Genomic DNA, 21,662 nt, shown 5'->3' on the forward strand with positions numbered 1-21,662 from the left:
GTTTTAGAAAGATAGGTGTGTTAATGGGCTTAATTAGATAGTTGTAAACTTTCTTTTTGTTAAAATCGTTTTCGCTGGGCTGACTGGCAAGCCTATGTTTTTGGGGCATAACTCGGTCTGTGGTTGTCCAAATGATACAAACTTTATATCAATGGAAAGCTAAGAGAAAATACTATAACTTTTATGAAGAAACCATTTTCAAATTCCTTCATCTACCATGTTAAATATTCTAAAAACCGCAACATATTTAACTCACGCTGGCAGCCTGACCCCTGTTCACTAAAACAGTCATATCTGGCGTTATAGACCTCATTTTTCGGTTATTCCAAAACGAATGAAAAGATAACATACAAGGCTACAACTTTAATGCAGACCACTTGACCAAATTCCGCCATCTAGAAGGTCCAAATCATCGTGCTTAAGAACGTGTCCACTAAACCATCCTCCAGCACCACTAATTCTTCCACTAACTCCACCAACTCCACTAATTCTTCCACCAACTCCACTAATTCATTTCATATTACTCCACTAAGCCCATTTTCCTTATATTTTAATGTGTTATGAAGGCTATAAATAGTCCTTCACTTCTCCATTGCAAACCATCCCTCATTTCTCATTCTCTCTTCTCTTATGCTCTCTTCTTTCCCTCTTCTTCTCTTTGAAGACCAAGGGAAATCCAGAGGAGGAGGTTCTGTCCTAGTTTTAGCTCCGGTCCCTGTTTAGACGAAAGGAGCCTTGGGGAGACAGCTGTGATATAGCCTCAGTTTCTGCTTATCCAGGTACGGGGGAAAAGGGGATTATTTATATGTAGAGTACATGAGGGAATTGGGTAGAGAAAGAATTTCTTAGGATTATGATTAATTTTATAATTATATTAGTTCTATTGAAATTATATTTGAGGTTTATAGATATGCCAAATTGTAGGAATTATGATCTGGGAAGAAAGAAGAAATTATAAATGTTGTAAACTAGATTTTGGAATAATTATGAGTTTCATTGTTATATTAAATTGATTATTTTATTGATTATTATAATTTATGAATATTATTGCTATATTACTCGTTAAGAATGGATGATCTTGATGTGAATTGCTTGAGGGGTGTGTAAATCCTCATTTTGTTGGGCTTATCTGTTGTGTATGTGATGTGGAATTGTGTACGTGATGTGAATTTAAGTTATGCAATGAGAAGTGTGGAATGTGAATGAGATGTGAATGAGATATGATTGTGGTACTGATGACCAGGGGTGAGCACGGCCCTAAGCTGATGGGTAGCGTGACCTTGGCACAGTGTTATGTCTGGGGTGAGCACGGCCCTAGGCTACTAAAAAGGGTAGCGTGACCTTGGCACAGTGTTATGTCAGGGGTGAGCACGGCCCTAGGCTGGAAAAAGGGGTAGCGTGACCTTGACACAGTGAAATTTGTGTGGATTATGAATGAATTGTAATGTTCAAGTGGATTATGATGGATTGATGTAATTGTGAATTGAGATGTGAAGATGATGAATGGTTGATAAATTATGATACATATATATAGATAAATGCTTATGAATATTTTATTAAATAATGAGTTAGGATGAGATTATATTATGATGTGTTTGTATGTACTTTGCATATAGATATTTTCTTTTCTCACCGTATAAACTGTGGATATTTTAGGTGAAGAAGATCCAGCTACGATTGGCATCTAGGATGCCAACAGTTAAAATTCTGGGAACGCTCTGATAGTGTGACATCGGGGCAGATGATTTCTAGGATGAAATATTTGTGTATTTGGTACTGTAATATTATTTTGAAAACAATTTGTAAAACTCTTGTGTTTTATGATTTATATCTCTATTAATGTGATTGTCGAATTTTTTTTCATGTGAACCCTTTTACCAACTTAGAAAATTTAACCTTCTTAAATGTATTATAATTTTCGATGTATGTGTTGGGGTAGTAAGGGTGTCACATTTAGTGGTATCAGAGCAGGCCGATCCAATCGGCCGTGAGTTATGAGTCTACTATGCTTGTTTGGTAGATTATTAATGTGATGAGTTGATTGATGTGCTAATGAGATGATTAATTATGTTCTTATTTATTTATTTGTGTGCATTGTATTCTCAGGATTTGTCTGATAGACATGATATAATTTGATGATGCTATTTTTGATTGATCTTTTCATAATTGCTTATTTGTTTGATATTTTTTTTTTACGTAAAAAGACCTTAGATTTGGATGATTTAAGAGTTTACGGTTAATGGAATTTAGGAATCTATAGTAGTAAGCAATTGAATCAAAGGTGGTTGTATCTGAGAATTGGAGTTTTGATATTTTGATGAGAGATTGGAATGTTCCTTGAGTATTGGTGCTTGCATGTTAACTTTATGGTTTAGGTAGTATGTAAATTTTATTCTCTAAGTCCTTTGTGAGCTGTTTTGGTCTAAGATTGTAATGGAAAGCTTGAATATGAGTTTAAGGTGGAAAGAAGTGAGTTTGGAATGGTTAAGGTATTTTGTGAAATGTTAGTACACTAATGCTAGTATGATGATTCCTTATGTCTGTTGTTTATTTGATTGTGTACTATTTTCTTAGATTATGGCTGGTAGGAATGATCGTGCCATTGCTGATGCTCTTCAAGCATTAGCACAAGCTGTAAGTAACAACTATAGGACTGAAATCGCTCCTAATTGGTTAGAGCGATTTCAACGAAATAATCCACCTACTTTCCAAGGAGGATATGACCCAGATGTTGCGATGAATTGGCTAATGGAAATCGAAAAGATTTTCAATGCCATGGAGTGTCCTTTCACTCAGAAAGTGAGGTTGGCTACCTTCATGTTGACCGCTGATGCCCATTTTTGGTGGGAAGGAGCACTTCAAAGGATAATTAATGGAGAAATGCAATTAAATTGGGACAACTTCAAGAGGGTTTTTCTTGAGAAGTATTTCCCGGATGATGTAAGAAGCCAGAAGGAAGTTGAATTTCTTGAACTAAAGCAAGGGAATGACACAGTGGCAGAGTATGCTGCAAAATTTGATGCCTTGGTTCGCTACTGTACTCATTACCATGGTGAGGATGGCGAAAGGGCTAAGTGTATTAAGTTCGTGAATGGCCTTCGCCCTGAGATAAAAACAGCAATCAATTATCAAGAAATTTATCACTACCCGACTCTTGTCAACAAGAGTAGAATTTACGACTGTGACAATCGTGCACGTGCTGACTATTACAAGGGAGCTGGAGGTCCTATGCGTACCACAGATTCTAGTGCTTTAGGTAAAAGTAAACCTTACACCAAGTCTACTGGGGATTCAAGTTCTAAGGTGAATAATCAAGATTTGGTGCAACGAAAGAGTCAATCTCCAATGGTTGGACAAACATCAAGAGGGGGAAGTGAGGGTTCTGTTCCACGCGATAATTGCTTCAACTGTGGGAAGCCAGGTCATAAGGCATATGAGTGTTGGGTACCAAGAGTGATAACATGTTACAACTGTTACGAGAAGGGACACAAAGCTCAGGAGTGCCCCAAGAATAAGAAAGAAACAACAGAGGTTGAAGGGAGCGCTAGCAAGTCTAGAGCCACAGGAAGAGTATTTGCCTTGAGTGGTGTTGTATCATAGTCAAACCTCTTCGTTTCGGAAATTCGAGGACGAATTTCTTAAAAGGGGGGAAGTATTGTAACATCCCAATTTTTAAAATGGTAATTACTATTATTATTATTATTACATGGTATTTGGTCATAATTTGAGGATTATCTTTTACTTCAATTGTAGCTAATTTACACTCCATTTATGATTAATTGTAGGTTTTAGAAAGATAGGTGTGTTAATGGACTTAATTAGATAGTTGTAAACTTTCTTTTTGTTAAAATCGTTTTCGCTGGGCTGACTGGCAAGCCTCGGTTTTTGGGGCATAACTCGGTCTGTGGTTGTCCAAATGATACAAACTTTATATCAATGGAAAGCTAAGAGAAAATACTATAACTTTTATGAAGAAACCATTTTCAAATTCCTTCATCTACCATGTTAAATATTCTAAAAACCGCAACATATTTAACTCACGCTGGCAGCCTGACCCCTGTTCACTAAAACAGTCATATCTGGCGTTATAGACCTCATTTTTCGGTTATTCCAAAACGAATGAAAAGATAACATACAAGGCTACAACTTTCATGCAGACCACTTGACCAAATTCCGCCATCTAGAAGGTCCAAATCATCGTGCTTAAGAACGTGTCCACTAAACCATCCTCCAGCACCACTAATTCTTCCACTAACTCCACCAACTCCACTAATTCTTCCACCAACTCCACTAATTCATTTCATATTACTCCACTAAGCCCATTTTCCTTATATTTTAATGTGTTATGAAGGCTATAAATAGTCCTTCACTTCTCCATTGCAAACCATCCCTCATTTCTCATTCTCTCTTCTCTTATGCTCTCTTCTTTCCCTCTTCTTCTCTTTGAAGACCAAGGGAAATCCAGAGGAGGAGGTTCTGTCCTAGTTTTAGCTCCGGTCCCTGTTTAGACGAAAGGAGCCTTGGGGAGACAGCTGTGATATAGCCTCAGTTTCTGCTTATCCAGGTACGGGGGAAAAGGGGATTATTTATATGTAGAGTACATGAGGGAATTGGGTAGAGAAAGAATTTCTTAGGATTATGATTAATTTTATAATTATATTAGTTCTATTGAAATTATATTTGAGGTTTATAGATATGCCAAATTGTAGGAATTATGATCTGGGAAGAAAGAAGAAATTATAAATGTTGTAAACTAGATTTTGGAATAATTATGAGTTTCATTGTTATATTAAATTGATTATTTTATTGATTATTATAATTTATGAATATTATTGCTATATTACTCGTTAAGAATGGATGATCTTGATGTGAATTGCTTGAGGGGTGTGTAAATCCTCATTTTGTTGGGCTTATCTGTTGTGTATGTGATGTGGAATTGTGTACGTGATGTGAATTTAAGTTATGCAATGAGAAGTGTGGAATGTGAATGAGATGTGAATGAGATATGATTGTGGTACTGATGACCAGGGGTGAGCACGGCCCTAAGCTGATGGGTAGCGTGACCTTGGCACAGTGTTATGTCTGGGGTGAGCACGGCCCTAGGCTACTAAAAAGGGTAGCGTGACCTTGGCACAGTGTTATGTCAGGGGTGAGCACGGCCCTAGGCTGGAAAAAGGGGTAGCGTGACCTTGACACAGTGAAATTTGTGTGGATTATGAATGAATTGTAATGTTCAAGTGGATTATGATGGATTGATGTAATTGTGAATTGAGATGTGAAGATGATGAATGGTTGATAAATTATGATACATATATATAGATAAATGCTTATGAATATTTTATTAAATAATGAGTTAGGATGAGATTATATTATGATGTGTTTGTATGTACTTTGCATATAGATATTTTCTTTTCTCACCGTATAAACTGTGGATATTTTAGGTGAAGAAGATCCAGCTACGATTGGCATCTAGGATGCCAACAGTTAAAATTCTGGGAACGCTCTGATAGTGTGACATCGGGGCAGATGATTTCTAGGATGAAATATTTGTGTATTTGGTACTGTAATATTATTTTGAAAACAATTTGTAAAACTCTTGTGTTTTATGATTTATATCTCTATTAATGTGATTGTCGAATTTTTTTTCATGTGAACCCTTTTACCAACTTAGAAAATTTAACCTTCTTAAATGTATTATAATTTTCGATGTATGTGTTGGGGTAGTAAGGGTGTCACACAAATTGGTTCTTGCTCCTCAAAACAACATTGATTTCTACTCAAAAATGGTTATCTATACTTCTACCAATCTTCTCCACTTGGTTCTAAGAAAAGACCTGACTCCTAAGCTTCCCTAATCTCATCCATTAATTCACTAGTTACTTTCAACATAATCAATTCAATGCCCCTAAGGATAATCTCACACATCAAGCATAAGTCTCTAAATTCTTCAATCAAATCCAATCCTTAAATAATCAAAAAAATATTATATCAGTGATCATCATAATCAAAGCATCTGTCACAATATTGATATTACTTCTATGATCATCTCTAAAAATTAAGCACCTAAGCGTTAGTTCACTTCGTATGCATATGAAATCTCTAATTTCACCACTCCATTTACACCCAAGTTACTCTTATTCATCACTTTATCCTATAGCCTCATATCTTGTTACCACAATGAATCAAATAATTATGCTTCTCCAATTTCTTTCAACGATCCACTTGTTTCTCAATTCCTATTTAATCTCACTACTAAAGGTAACTTTATAATCCTATCATAAGTCTCTAATTTGAGTCAAAAGGATTCATCTTTCTAATCATGAGGGAAGATAAATATAAAGATTTTCTACACAAAACTTCGGTCACCACAATAGCTTTATTCAATTAACAACTAAGTTTGAAATATTAATCCTCCAGAATTTAAACTATCTCCTTAGTCACGTAACTAACTGCTTCAGTCAACAAATAATTAAGGCTCTAACGATCAATAAATACCTCAAGCTTTGAATAGTGTCTCCAAAATCTTAGTATAAATATTAAAGCTGCTAACTCAAGGTTATGGATAAGAAAATTTCTCTCATGAATTTTCAATTGCCTAAAATTATACCCTATTATCTTTCCTTCTGACCACAACACTCTTCCCGAACCTATCTATAGAAGCATAATTATATACCTCAAAAGTCTTACTAAAATTTATTAGTATTAAAACTAATCAATTTTTCCTTAAGAGTTTGAAAACCACCTTCTCATTTGTTATCCCATACAAAGGTAACTCTTTCCTAGTCAATCCAATCAATGTAATAGTAAGCCACACAGGGAAGTAAGCGACGAAATGATTTGGGTAGTTAAAATAAACATAGGTCCAGGAATTTATGATATAGGTTAACGTTTCAAACTACTATTGAACTCAGGGGTAGGCAAAAGATAACTTAGTGAAATGAAACATCTTAGTAGCTAGAGGAAAAGAAAGCAAAAGCGATTCCTGAAGTAGATGCGAGTGAAATGAGAGCAGCCTAAACACTCTCTTAAGCACAACTTCTACCTTAGGTAGCTCTATATTATACCTTCGCAAGAAATTACATGGCCTAAAATTTCTCACCTCATACAATCCAAATTCATACTTAGACAATCTAGTCTAAATCTATATTGAATATATCTTTACACTTAATTCTAATATGATGATCTCACATTCTAAGGTCAAAACCTCTTATTAACACAAACATCCACTAATCGATTCATAAGGTCATTTATTCTCATACCCACATACATGCATATCAAATCACATATATCATCCCTAAGCATGTATGAATTGATCACCATGAACCAATCATTTCATTTTAATCAACCTTTCAATGACTAAACCTCAAAACATCACCAAATCCATTTTTATCCTTGTAATGCCTAAAATCTCATAAACATCATGATAACATATATCTACCTTCAACAACTGTCAAAGTAAATGACACATAGAATTATACTCATCCAAATGATCTCAAACCTATCTCAAAAGAAAGCTAAATGAATAAGCTACAACTCTTATGAAGACATAAGATTTCCAAAAAAAAAAAATCATCTCCTTAGCCAAAGATTCAAAAATCACCACAAATAAATTCAGCGCTTACAACTAAATTTTTAATCACCAAGGCAGTCATAACTGAAGTGTTTCATCTTATTCCAGTTCTATTGGAAAGATAATCTCCCAAGCCACAACTTTCATGAAGACCACATAATTTAATTCTGTTAATACGATACTCATACTGGCACAACAACTGCAACGAAAATATCCCCTATACCCTACAATAATAGTGTACTAACATACCACAAAATACCTCAACCATTCCAAACTTTCTCCTTTCCACTTTAAAATCATATTCAAGCTTTCCTAAATCAAAACAGCTCACATATTCAGTACTAAAGACTTTAGAGAGTAAGATTCACATTCTACCCAAAACCATTAAAAGGTTAACAGGCAAGTATCAACACTCAAGGAAATTACCAACGTTCCAATCAAAATATCAAAACTCCTATTCTCAGGTACAACCTCCTTGGAATCAATCGCTACCTCTATAGATTCTAGAAATTCCATTAATCGTAATCTCTTAGTACACTCGACAAAATAATGTATCACCCAAGGTTATAATAGTTCTAGTTGGTTAGCAAAATACCTTATCTTTTACCACTACTAGTACCTATGCTCACAACACGAGCAATTCCACCCAACCACTACTTCTTATATAAGCAAGAAGTACCAAAACAATTAAGCAATCCTGAGAATAACAAGAGTAATCAAAAATAGCATCATCAATTTATATCACATCTATAAGATAAATCCTAAGAACACAATGCACACAAGTAAATAAACAAAATCAATCATCACATCAGCACATCAATAAGTTACATTCAAATCATCACATAACTCATCTACCAAACAAGCATAGTAGACTCATAACTCACGGCTGATAGAATCGATCTGCTCTGATACCACTAAATGTGACACCCTTACTACCCCAACATGTATATTGTAATAAATCTTTTTATGTTACAGTAAAAGGGTTCACATAAATAACTTCAACAACTACAATAATTGAAATATCAAACATAAAACACAAGATTCTTTACAAATTGTTTTCAAAATAATATTACAGTACCAAATTCACATAAATATTTCATCCTAAAAATCCTTTGCCCTGATGTCACAATATCAGAGCATTTCCCAAAATAAAACAGTTGGCATTCTAGATGCCATTCGTAGCCGGATCTTCTCCACCTAAAATATCCACAATTTATACGGTGAGAAAAGAAGATATCTATATGCAAAGTACATCCAAACACACCATGTTAAAATCTCATCATATTTCTTTATTTAATAAATTATTTACGATCATGTATCATAGTTTATCAATTCATCATAATCCACTTAGATTTTATAATTAACAAAATCATTTATACTTTTTTTCATTCACATCATTAAAACAATTATTTCACCATTCATAACTCATGTCAATCTCAACATCATCAATAATTCGTGCCAATCTCAACAATTAACACTATGCCAAGGCCTCGCCACATCTGACACAAGTGATACAGGTTAATTGCCTCACTCAACCCACACCAGACCAGGGGTCACGCCCTCCCTGTAGCATCACTTACCCAGGGGCCGTGCCGTCCCTCGCCATTTTGGTGTGAGGAAACACAATCACATTACAATCAATACAATCTCTTGCAATTAACCCTATGCCAGGGCTGCCATAAACGACATAAATGGTGGTGTTAACTGTCTTACTCATCCCATACCATGCTAGGGTCACGCCCTCCCTGTAGCACCACTTACCCAGGGGCCGTGCCGTCCCTAGTCATCGATGTGAGACACCACAATCACAATCAAAATCACATTCATACATCCTTTCATCTTATAACTCAAATTCATATCACGTACGCAATTCCATATCACATAGATAACAGATAAGCTCAATATAATAGGGTTTACATACCCCTCAAGCAATTCACATCAATATCATTAATTCTTAACAAGTAATATAACAATAACTTTCATTAATATAATAATCAATAGAATAATTAATATAAACAGTAAAACCCCTCATTATTCCAAAATCTAGCTCACCGCATTTTCCTTACAATTCATTCTTCTTCACAGATCATCATTCCTACACTTAGGCATATTTATAAACCTCAACACAGATAATTCTAATAGAACCAATAATTATCCAAATCAAATAAGTGTAAAATCAATCATAATCCTAAGGAATTCTTCCTCTACCCAATTCCCTCATGTACTATACATATAAATAATCCCCTTTTCCCCCGTACCTGGATGAATAGTAACTTGAGCAGAACCTCCTCTTCTTTTTCCTTAAACGGTAGTCAAAATTCGGGCAGAACTTTCTCTCCTTAAATCGAGACCGGAACTAGGGTAGAACCTCCACCCCCTAAGCTCCTTCCATCAACAGCAGGAAGTAGAGAGAGAAAGAAAAGAGAGAAGGGAGAGAAGATGAGAGGTGTGAGGATTTGAGAGGGAGGAGGGGCCTTTTTATAGGCATTTTCGCGGACCTATCCGGAACGGCCGTTCCGAAAAGTGGAACGCCCGTTCTGGACCCTTCAAATCTACGCAAAATTTTCAACTGGAACGGCCCGTTCTGAAATCAGAACGGCCCGTTCCAAAACCCAGCAGAACGCCCCGTTCTCCTTCTGGAACGGCCCGTTCTGCAAGGAGAACGCCCCGTTCTCCTTCTGGAACGGCCCGTTCTGCAAGGAGAACGACCCGTTCTCCTTTGGAGAACGGCCCGTTCTGGGCCCGTTCTGGACGTCCCAAAAATACACAATTTTATCATTTGGAACGGCCCGTTCCACATTTGGAACGACCCGTTCCAGAAACCAAAAATACCCCAAAAACTTTAACAAAATTACGAGAATGCCATTTATAATAAGTTTACAAAAATACCCTCATTCCTTTATTAAAATTACGAAAATACCATTACTAATTACGAAAATGCCATTAATACAAAAATACTCTTTATAAAAAATTGGGGTGTTACATTATTATTATTATTATTATTCGTAATATTAAATTATTATATATTATTATTATAGTACAAATATGAGATTGTATATTTGAGGATGACTTAGATGAATTAATTTGTACATGTTATACTGACAACAAACATATACATTTCGGTAGCTTACTCATCAGAACTTCACAGTTAAGCGAGCTTGACCTGGAGTAGTAGAGGGATGGGTGACCTTCTGGGAAGTTTCCCAGAAATTGCACAAGTACGGATAAAACACGCTAAACAGTGAAATATTGTGAAATAGAACCCTTGAGAGGCCAAATATGAGGGTTGTTACATTAATAAATTTATTAAAATTAAAAAAAATTATAATTTTCGATGAAAAATTCTATCGAAAATTTCTGACGGATTTTTTCGTCGAAAATTTCTGACAGAATTTTTCGACGGATATTTCTGTCAAAAATTTCAGACAGAATTTTTTGACAGAATTTTCTGTCGAAAAAATTGTTTCCATCGGAAATCAGCATTTTTCTTGTAGTGTATATTAAATACGTCTTTTTTGTGTAAGAACTTTTTAAAGAATTTTTCTTCGAATTTTTAAAGATTCTTTTAAGTTTTTATCTAATTTAGTTGTTTATAATAATTATTTATAAATTAAATTTTAATATTTTAAAAAAAATTATCAATAAATAAAAATAATATTGTTTCATAATATAAATTATTTATCATAATCAAAAATATAATTTATATGTTTAAAAATATTTAATTTATACAAATTTTATATATAATTTATATAACATAGTATTTATTGGTATATATAATTGAGGCTTAAATGAATTTTTGGTCTCTCATATATAATAGTTTTTGTAACACCCTGGTTTTCATACCTATATTAATAATATTTTAGAAATTATTTTGTATATTAATATATTTATTTTAGATTTTTAATATTATTTAATTAATTATATGATCTCTATTTTATTTATGAAACATGATTGATTATTATTATTATTTTTAATTAGTGAAGCACGAGACATTTTATAAAATGTATTTTATTAATATGTATGCTTATGTTTATGTTGATTATTAAAGAGAGTATATTTTAATTATTATTTATTTTTATGAGAAGGGAAGGAGGGACGTGGAGTTCTTTTGATATTTATTATTAATATTTATTTTATTAATTGAGAAAAAAAAGGGTTATGAGAGGTTATCAGAGGTTACCAAATCATTTCATGTATTCACTTCTTCCTGACTCATTTTCTTTCTATGCTTCTGAAGACCATGGAGAACCTGAAGAAGAGAACCAACCGGATTTTGCTCGTGTTTCATCTTTTGTTCATTAAGGTAAGGGAGGAGTGAGAAACCTCACTTGGGAGTGTGGGAGTAATTTTTGGGTAGCAGGATTGGCCCCCAATCCCTTACCTGATGCATGCTCTAGGAACAGGCAGATTATGAAAGTTTTATGTTTTAATATTTGAGTTTTTTGTTGGGTTTTTGGTTGGATGTCATGCATGAATATGTGTTTGATTTTGAATATGGATTCGTGATATGGATTCGTGACAAGAATAGGGGTATGATCTTTTGACAAGATTTTGAGGTAGTTTACATAAAATTGAATATGGATTCGTGATATGGGTGTTATTTGAAGTGTTTTTACCGATTGAATACTATAATTACATGTTTGGTTATGACATACGCAGGATTTCACAAAATTAAGTAATGCAAGTTCGCGTTGGGGCACCGATCGTAGTTCTTAGTGTCGGACGCAATTTTTAAGTCGGGCGTAGTTTTTTTAAGCTGGGCACAAATTTTTAAGCCGAGCGCAGGAAAGCTTTGTCGAGGGGATTTCTCCGCTTTAGGCGCAGGATTTAATTTTCCAGACGCACTCAGGGCGCGTCGAGCGTGATGCTCCATTTTTGGTGCGGCATTTAATGCGCCAAGCGCAAGTTGGGGCATGCCAGGCGTGATCCCGATGATGTTTTACATGTTTTATGTATTGTTTGAAGGTGCAAATTGTGTGGGAATTACCTTATTACTATGCTGACGTAAGTGATGTGTTTTATGAGCATGATAAGGACAAGAATCTCAAAATGATGATCTTATGAGTATGATTATGAGAAATGTGAAATGTGAACAAGTGACATGAGACATGAAAGTCCTTGAAAAGTAAAATATTGAGTCCATGAGTTTGTGAATGTGTGACATGCATCATATGCATTTATGTGACGGGGTATGATATGTAGTACATCATTAGGGAAGGCCCTCCAAGTGTAAAGCATCTTGGAGGAGTCCTAGGGGATAGTGCAATTTGGAAGGCCTAATTATGCCTGTTTGTGTGCATGAGATGTATCTTGTGCGGCTTCGCTATCTCGACAAGACCCTAGTAGTACATCCTTATAGTTGAGAGTGCACGGTTGAGCCGGCATGTACTCCTAGACTACTCCAGGTATGTTGCTTTGGCAACATAACACGTGATATGTGATTATGAGACATGTGACTGGCGCCACATGCATGCACTACTAGAAAAACATTGTTTAACATCGCTATATCTACATCGGTTCCAATAGAAACGATGTAAATAAGAAACACGGTGGCAGTTTTGTAAATAAATAAAAGATGTAAACATATTTACATCGCTTTTGTGGAGAAATGATGTAGATGTGAAAAATTCTACATCGGTTTTGTCATTGACCGATGTAGAAATGGAATCACAAAATTATTCTACATCGGGTTTACATCTAACCGATGTAGAAGTGAAGGAAAATTTTTCATCACACGCAACTAAACCTTTGATAAGTGCCTTACTAATATGATTAAATATGCATTTCAGACACTTATCTAGCACAGTTTTTGTACATATTGATATAAATTTTGGTCTATATACTTCGAATCAAAGAGGGATTTTTGATTTATGTTAGTACAAGGATTGATGAAGCTTTTGATCCAATTTTGTGTTTATTTTGTAGGTTTTGAAATTTGAAGGAAAATGGCTCAACCACTCAAAAGCGCTAAGCGGATTCAAGCTAGAGAGCTCAACAAATGCAACCAAGGAGAGGCGCTCAGCCACTCCAAGGCGCTCAGCGGATTTGGCCCTAGAAGAGAAGGAGTGCTCTCTGCCTCCAAGGCGCTCAGCCACTACCATCTGCGGAGCGGATTTGGTCCAGGAAAAAGAATGTTCTCTGCCTCGTAGGCGCTCAGCGGATTTGAGGTGCCCAGCCCTTTTGAATGCTTAGCAGTGAAGGATTCTAAGGCGCTCAGCGGATCCAAGGGGCTCAGCCCTTTAGGTTACTTCATGGTGAAGGGTTCTTCAAATTGCTCAGCCGTTTCAAGACGCTGAGTGGATTCGTCTCTTTCCTGTTCACTCTATTTTAATTTTATCACATATATAAGGGCAGAGGAGAGAGAAAGGACGATCATCTGGAACAGTACGAACAGAGAAAACAGAGAAAGGGGAGAAACAGAACACTTGGGAGCTCATCGGGACGCGATTCTTCGAAGGATTCCTTTCTTCTTCTACCTTTCCTCTTGTATTTGGGTGATTTCTTGTACTATGGATAGCTAAGCCTTAGGGTTGGGATTGATGTAATCGTCAAACTCCTTTGTATTCCTCTTTGATTCATATATATATCATCTGTTACTCTTTGTCAGTGATTTGTTTCTGTTCTTAATGCTTTGATAAACTGATCACTTATTCTGATTTTGAGTTTAGAATTTGGTTGGCAAACGTTTTCTAACTCTAGATTTGGAACGAATCACCTATTAGTTTTGAGAGCCAGGGATGGTCTTGAAATTAATAGTTGCAACAAGTTCTAATTCTTAATGCGGGATATTGAACTGAATGAAGTGAGGAATCATTCATTGAGTTAAATATCTTAGAATTTCTATACCAAGGGACTAGGTTTGAATGAATTTAGAGAGCTCAATGGCAACGAGTAATGGAATATTTAGAAAGAATCAATAGGAATGCATAGGAGGGAGATTGATGAAGTCTAATCCCAACTGTTTCTTATATCTATTTTTCCGCAAGTTAAATTATCTTTGGCTACTTGAATTTAATCAATCATCCATTTCAACTTTGAACATTTGTAATTACCCAAGTTTTACATTCCTAAGCATCAATTAGTATAATAGAAATCATAGCTTATCTCACAAGTCCATGAGGTTCGACAACCTTTTAAATTATACTACAGAGACTTGGGTGCGCTTGCCCAGAAGACCAACAAGTTTCTTGGCGTCGTTGTCGGGGACTTGTGCCAAGACAGTTTGTGATTTCTATTGTTCTAGTTGTAGCTTGTTGTATATATTGTTTCTTTTTCATTTTATTAAATATATTCTTTACCTATTTTTCTAACTTTTCTGTTTAAGTCAGTCTTTGTATGCGAGGTAAAATTCCTGCTGAGAAATTGCTATTTGATCCAGAGATTGAGAAAATAGCTAGGAAAAATAATAGTATTAGAAGGCGACAAAGGAAGCTTGAACAGGAGAGACACGAACAAGAGGGTACTTCCACCTCAATTTCAGCTCAACACTCTATTCCTGAATCAATGGCTGAAAAAGGACCAGGTGGTGATAGACCTCATCATCAGCCAAGGAGACTCCTAGGAGAATACAATCATCAGTTGGGTCCTAGGAACTTCTCCAGTATAGCCAGACCAACCAAGGGGGTGGAGATGAAACCAACATTACTATCTCTCATTACTGCCAATCAATTTGCAGGGATGGACCATGAAGATCCCTACACACACTTATCTACTTTCTATGAGCTTATTGGCACTATGGGCATGCCTGGAGAAGATGAAGAAGCGGTATATTTGTGACTATTTCCTTTCTCTTTGGCAACCAAGGTCATCATTGATGTTGATGATGGCAAACTGAAGGTTAGAGTTCAGGATGATGAAGTTAACTTTAATGTCTTTGAAGCCATGAAACATCCAAGTGATAAGGTAGGTTGTTTCAGAGTGGATGTGATTGATGAGTTGTGTATGGAAGCTCACAGGACATTCTTAGTAGCTACACCATTGGAGAAAACATTGGTTAGTTCAGTCAGTGAAATCAACGAGGAAGATGAGAAAGAAATTCAGAAGTGTTTGGAGGAGTTGGACAAAGCAAAGGAGATTTCTCCTAATTTTACATGTGTACAAGATTTGAACAAGGAGGAAAAGTCTCAACCTCAAAAATTAGAGTTGAAGCAATTGCCAAGCCATCTTAAGTATGTGTTTCTAGAAGCAAATGGTGGAAAAACCAGTTATAATCAACAATTCCTTATCTATGGAGGAGGAAAAGAAGTTAGTTAAAGTTCTTAAGGCAAATGAAGGAGCTATTGGGTGGACTTTGTCTGATCTAAAAGGTATTAGTCCTTCATATTGTATGCACCGAATTTTGATGGAACAAGATTATAGGCCTGTAGCACAACCTCAAAGGCGCCTCAATCCAACAATGAAGGAGGTGGTCAGAAAAGAGGTGATTAAGTTGCTTGAAGCTGGCATGATTTACCCTATCTCCGACAGTGCATGGGTTAGTCCTGTTCAGGTGGTTCTTAAGAAGGGAGGCATGATAGTGGTGATGAATGACAAGAATGAATTGATTCCTACAAGGACAGTCACTGGCTGGCGGATGTGTATTGATTATCGAAAGCTGAACCAGACACAAGGAAGGATCACTTCCCATTACCCTTCATGGACCAGATGTTAGAAAGGTTGTTGGGTCAAGCCTACTACTGCTTCTTGGATGGTTATTCTGGGTATAATCAGATAGTAGTGGACCCGAAGGATCAGGAAAAAATAGCATTCACATGTCCTTTTGGTGTTTTTGCATATAGAAAAATGCCATTCGGATTATGTAACGCACCAGCCACATTTCAAAGGTGCATGTTAGCCATATTTTCTGATCTTGTTGAGAAATGTATAGAGATTTTCATGGATGATTTTTATGTGTTTGGAGCATCATTTGATAGATGTCTGGAAAATCTCAACATTGTACTGAGGCGGTGTGTTGAAAACAAATCTGGTTCTTAACTGGGAAAAATTCCATTTCATGGTGACTGAAGGAATAGTGCTTGGCCACAAAATTTCTGGGAAAGGTATTGAGGTAGATCCAGCTAAAGTGGAGGTCATCTCTAAGCTTCCTCCACCAACAAATGTGAAGGGGCTTAGAAGTTTTGTTGGACATGCTGGATTCTATAGGCGGTTCATTCAAGATTTTTCAAAGATTGCTAAACCGCTTAGCAATCTCCTTGTGAAGGATGTTAAATTTCAATTTGATGACAAATGCTTGTCTGCTTTTTCACTCTTAAAACAAAAATTGTGCTCAGCACCCATAATCACTAGCCCTGATTGGAACTTTGATTTTGAGCTAATGTGTGATGCTAGTGACTATGCAGTAGGTGTTGTTCTGGGTCAAAGGAAAAACAATATTTTTCATGTCATACACTATGCAAGTAAAGTTTTGAATGAAACTCAAATGAATTATGCAACCACAGAAAAAGAATTATTTGCAATAGTGTATGCACTTGAGAAATTTCGTTCTCATTTGATTGGTTCAAAATTACTGTGTTCACTGACCATGCAACTATTAAATATTTGTTAACTAAATCTGATTCCAAACCAAGGTTGATAAAATGGATTCTACTGTTACAGGAATTTGATTTAGAGATAAAAGATAAGAAGGGTTGTGAAAACCACATTGCAGATCATCTGTCAAGGCTAGAAAATGAAGAGGTGACCATACTTGAAAGTGCAATCCATGAGGAATTTCCAGATGAAAAATTATTCTCTGTGCAAGAAAGGCCTTGATTTGCCGATTGTCGCAACCCGAAAATTTTCGATCTCGCGACTAATGGTTTAGACATCCTTTTAAAAGTCTCATTAATTAAAGAATGCCCGGATACCAGACTAATCCTTAATTAATGGTTTTGAAAATAGGTTCATGGAGTCGCCACCAATATTTTACTCAAAACATTGGAAAAAGAAAAGATTTTTAAAGATCCAATAATGGCCTTGATAACCAGAATTGGGTTCGGGGGTCGGTTACGTGTAGGGAAGGTATTAAGCACCCCTACACACTACAAGAAAAATCAAGATTATCTACGGAAAAATCCGTAGATAAACATAAAATTCCGTAGATAAATGTCAATTATCTACGGATTATCTACGGAAAAAAATCCGTAGATAAAATGGTCGTAGATAACGTTATCTACGGAATTTTCCGTAGATAACGTTATCTACGGAATTTTCCGTAGATAATGTTATCTACGGATTTTTCCGTAGATAATGTTATCTACGGAATTTTCCGTAGATAACTCATTTCAGGAAATTTTTATTTAATTTTAATAAATTTATTAATGTAATAACTCTCATATTTGGCCTCTCAAGGATGCTATTTCATTACACTTCACTTTTCAACATGTTTTGTTCTTATTGCACATTTTCTGGGAAACTTCCCAGAAGGTCACCCATCCCTATACTACTCCAGGTCAAGCACGCTTAACTGTGGAGTTCTTATGAGATAGGCTACAGAAGAGCTAATGCATGTTATCAGTATAAGTAGTACAAATTAATTCATTTAAGTACAATCTCATACTTATACTATTTTTGGATCCCTCTCATTTTGGTATGTTCTGACCGCTATAAAAATATAAAAATATATATAATAATTATATTACCAATAATAATAATAATTATATTATATTTAATTAATATTTACTTATAAATATACATACTTGTATAATTAACAATCTACTTATCTATGGAAATTTCCGTAGATAAGTTACCTACGGATTTTTCCGTAGATAACTTATCTAATAACAATATTAAAAATATTTATTTTAAAATACTATAATGAATTAACTAAATTTTAAAATATATTTTAATGAAAAATATATTTTTTGGTCGATACGGTGACTAAAAGTATTATAATAAATAATTAAATTGAAAAAAAAATTAAATCTTATAATGATTATTTTTTTAATGATGCTAAAGTAAATATTTTAATTATTTTACAATAAATTAAAATGAAACGATAATAAAATATGTTAATTGATATTTCAAATAAAATATTATATCTACGAAATTTATTTACTAAATTATCTGCGGAAAAATCCGTAGATAAGTTATCTACGGAAAAATTCGTAGATAAGTTATCTACGGATTTTTCCATAGATAAGTTATCTACGGAAATTTCCGTAGATAACTTATCTACGGAAATTTCCGTAGATAAGTTACCTACGGATTTTTCCGTAGATAACTTATCTAATAACAATTTAAAAATATTTATTTTAAAATACTATAATGAATTAACTAAATTTTAAAATATATTTTAATCAAAAATATATTTTTTGGTGACTAAAAGTATTATAATAAATAATTAAATTTAAAAAAAAATTAAATCTTATAATGATTATTTTTTTAATGATGCTAAAGTAAATATTTTAATTATTTTACAATAAATTAAAATGAAACGATAATAAAATATGTTAATTGATATTTCAAATAAAATATTATATCTACGAAATTTATTTACTAAATTATCTACGGAAATTTCCGTAGATAACTTATCTATGGAAATTTCCGTAGATAACTTACCTACGGATTTTTCCGTAGATAACTTATCTAATAACAATTTTAAAAATATTTATTTAAAATACTATAATGAATTAACTAAATTTTAAAATATATTTTAATCAAAAATATATTTTTTGGTCGATACGGTGACTAAAAGTATTATAATAAATAATTAAATTTTTTAAAAAAATAAATCTTATAATGATTATTTTTTTAATGATGCTAAATTAAATATTTTAATTATTTTACAATAAATTAAAATGAAACGATAATAAAATATGTTAATTGATTTCAAATAAAATGTTTTACCTACGAATTTTATTTATGGGTGAAGTTTTCTACGGAAATTTTCGTAGATAAATTATCTACGAAAAAATCCGTAGATAAGTTATCTACGGAAATTTCCGTAGATAACTAAATATTACCTACGGAAATAATTCCGTCGGTAATATTCCGTAGATAGCTAAAAATTATCTACGGAAAAAATTCCGTAGATAATTTTCCGTAGATAACTAAGCATTATCTACGGAAAAAATTCCGTAGATAATATTCCGTAGATAATAATCTTTTTTCTTGTAGTGACAGCGCCCTCAATCGGTACCCTATGATGAAGTTAATATGATAAGAATTAATAAATTAAATATTGAATCCCCTTTATTAATACTTATTTACATGCTTAAAATATAAATTAAGTGATTAACCCTAAAATATCTACGTTATGACGTTTATTATAAATAAAAGATAAAGATGAGAAATAAAAAATATAGAAAAAAAGATTGATTGAAATACCTCTTAAACGAGCTCTATTGAATCTTCAAATATGGAGAAGGTGTTTTATGGCGACCTTTCACACTACAGGCCTCACAAATCTCAAGAAATACAATAGGAGGGAGAGAGAATATAGAGATGCGACACAAATCTCAAAAAATATAATAGAAGGGAGAGAGATAGAGAATTTTCGTGCTCAAAGGAGTCTTATTCAAAATTTCTCTGGCCGCCTGGAGAACTGTGCCCGAGGCTTCAATTTATAGGCATCAGATGTGGGCCGGAGCGGCCCGTTCCGGATCTGAACGTTATGTTCAAATTCAGCCCCCTGGAACGACCCGTTCTGAAAATGGAACGGCCTGTTCCGGTATTGGAACGGCCCGTTCCGGTATTGGAACGTCCCATTCCGGTATTGCATTTTTAGGTGTTTTAGCCACGTTGGAACGGCCTGTTCTAATATTGGAACGGCCAGTTTCGAGGTTTGGAACGGCCCGTTCCGATTCTGGAACAGCCCGTTCCGGGCTACTAAAACAACCTTATTTGACCTTTAGGCCTTCTGATATCCTGTCTTGTTATTTGCCTACTTCGAGAGCTCCTTTCCTTCATGATGTAGGTCCATTTTCTTGTTTGTGTGCCCCCCGGACGAAATTGGGTGTCTACAGCTGCCCCTCTTTACTTGTCTTTTGGAGTAGCTATGTGTTGCTTTTCCAAAGGCAAGTAAAGACGTAGACATTTCGTCCGGGTATCCTCTTCGTCTCTTTGGTATTGGCGCTTCTACGTTCCTTCTCTTGGATAGGTGTATTTGCTCGTGCCCTCGCCCTTTAGAGTAGTTGAATGTTGGTTGCATACTCTATTGGGTAACAAGGCTGACAAACTGTACACCTGATCTTCGATCTTCAAGTAGATGCTCCATTGTTTCTCTTGTGATAGTGCGTTCTTTTATTTATAGCTTGTTGAAGAGGGAGTATTTTCGTAGCTCAGCTTCTCTCACGGTTTTGTCGTATACCGGATTAGGAGATGGCTACAGTCTCTTCAGACCTTTCCCTCACGGCTTTGTCGTATACCGGAATTGGATGCGAGTACAGTCTCTCCAGACCTTTCCCTCACGGCTTTGTCGTATATCAGATTGGGATGCGAGTATAGTCTCTCTAGACCTTTCCCTCACGACTTTGCCGTATACCGGATTGGGATGCGAGTACAGTCTCTCCAGACTTTTCCTTCACGGCTTTGTCGTATACCGAATTAGGAGGTGAGTACAGTTTCTCCAGACCTTTCCCTCACGACTTTGTCGTATACCGGATTGGGATGCGAGTACAGTCTCTCCAGACCTTTCCCTCACGGCTTTGTCGTATACCGGATTGGGATGCGAGTACAGTCTCTCCAGACCTTTCCCTCACGGCTTTGTCGTATACCGGATTGGGATGTGAGTACAGTCTCTCCAGACCTTTCCCTCACGGCTTTGTCGTATACCGGATTGGGGTGCGAGTACAGTCTCTCTAGACCTTTGTTGTATTTTGAGGAAACTGTCGGTGCCCTCATTAGTTTGCTTGAATTGTGGTAGATATTGCCCCAAGGATGTTGGGCAGGAGGTGTGTCGTGATGCCTCTGATTTGGGTTGCTTTTGTCTTTTGTTCAAATGTTGTCAATTAGAATTCGTGTTTCTTTTTTGGCTTTTCTTGTTGGTGTCGTGGGATGAAAGACTGCCCCTAGGTGGATGGGCAGGAGATGTTTGATGTGCCCCTGTGTTGGTGGGCAAAGTGGATGGGTGACGGGAATTCTGGTGTTGCCCCGTGTAAGTATTGTGATGCCT

At 35.3% G+C, this 21,662-nt stretch overlaps 1 protein-coding gene and 3 long non-coding RNA genes across 4 annotated transcripts; 3 read left to right on the forward strand and 1 right to left on the reverse strand.

The window, feature by feature from the left end:
- Positions 1-626: 626 nt before the first annotated feature.
- On the forward strand, positions 627-1,863 carry LOC145953903 (uncharacterized). The gene is made up of 2 exons (XR_014431129.1): positions 627-779; positions 1,657-1,863. It is a non-coding gene; the product is annotated as an uncharacterized LOC145953903 (long non-coding RNA).
- A 714-nt stretch (positions 1,864-2,577) lies between these two features.
- On the forward strand, positions 2,578-3,600 carry LOC145950897 (uncharacterized). The gene is made up of 2 exons (XM_083062786.1): positions 2,578-2,799; positions 2,926-3,600. The coding sequence occupies exons 1-2, from the start codon at positions 2,578-2,580 to the stop codon at positions 3,598-3,600; spliced, it is 897 nt and encodes a 298-aa protein (XP_082918912.1).
- An 811-nt stretch (positions 3,601-4,411) lies between these two features.
- LOC145953904 (uncharacterized) lies at positions 4,412-5,648 on the forward strand. The gene is made up of 2 exons (XR_014431130.1): positions 4,412-4,564; positions 5,442-5,648. It is a non-coding gene; the product is annotated as an uncharacterized LOC145953904 (long non-coding RNA).
- A 2,944-nt stretch (positions 5,649-8,592) lies between these two features.
- Positions 8,593-10,522, reverse strand: LOC145958610 (uncharacterized). The gene is made up of 2 exons (XR_014434355.1): positions 9,829-10,522; positions 8,593-8,767 (listed from the first exon to the last, which is right to left on the reverse strand). It is a non-coding gene; the product is annotated as an uncharacterized LOC145958610 (long non-coding RNA).
- Between the last annotated feature and the right edge of the window lie 11,140 nt (positions 10,523-21,662).

Source organism: Cajanus cajan, chromosome 1 (genome assembly GCF_000230855.2).
Source record: "Cajanus cajan strain Asha chromosome 1, NIPB_CcT2T_4, whole genome shotgun sequence".
In the NCBI taxonomy this organism is placed as follows: domain Eukaryota; kingdom Viridiplantae; phylum Streptophyta; class Magnoliopsida; order Fabales; family Fabaceae; genus Cajanus; species Cajanus cajan.

Coding starts and splice junctions, on each gene's coding strand:
- LOC145950897 (XM_083062786.1), top strand. CDS start 2,578: ATGGCTGGTAGGAATGATCGTGCCATTGCTGATGCTCTTCAAGCATTA. Junction 2,800..2,925: donor AGTGTCCTTTCACTCAGAAA/GTGAGGTTGGCT, acceptor TTTCTTGAGAAG/TATTTCCCGGATGATGTAAG.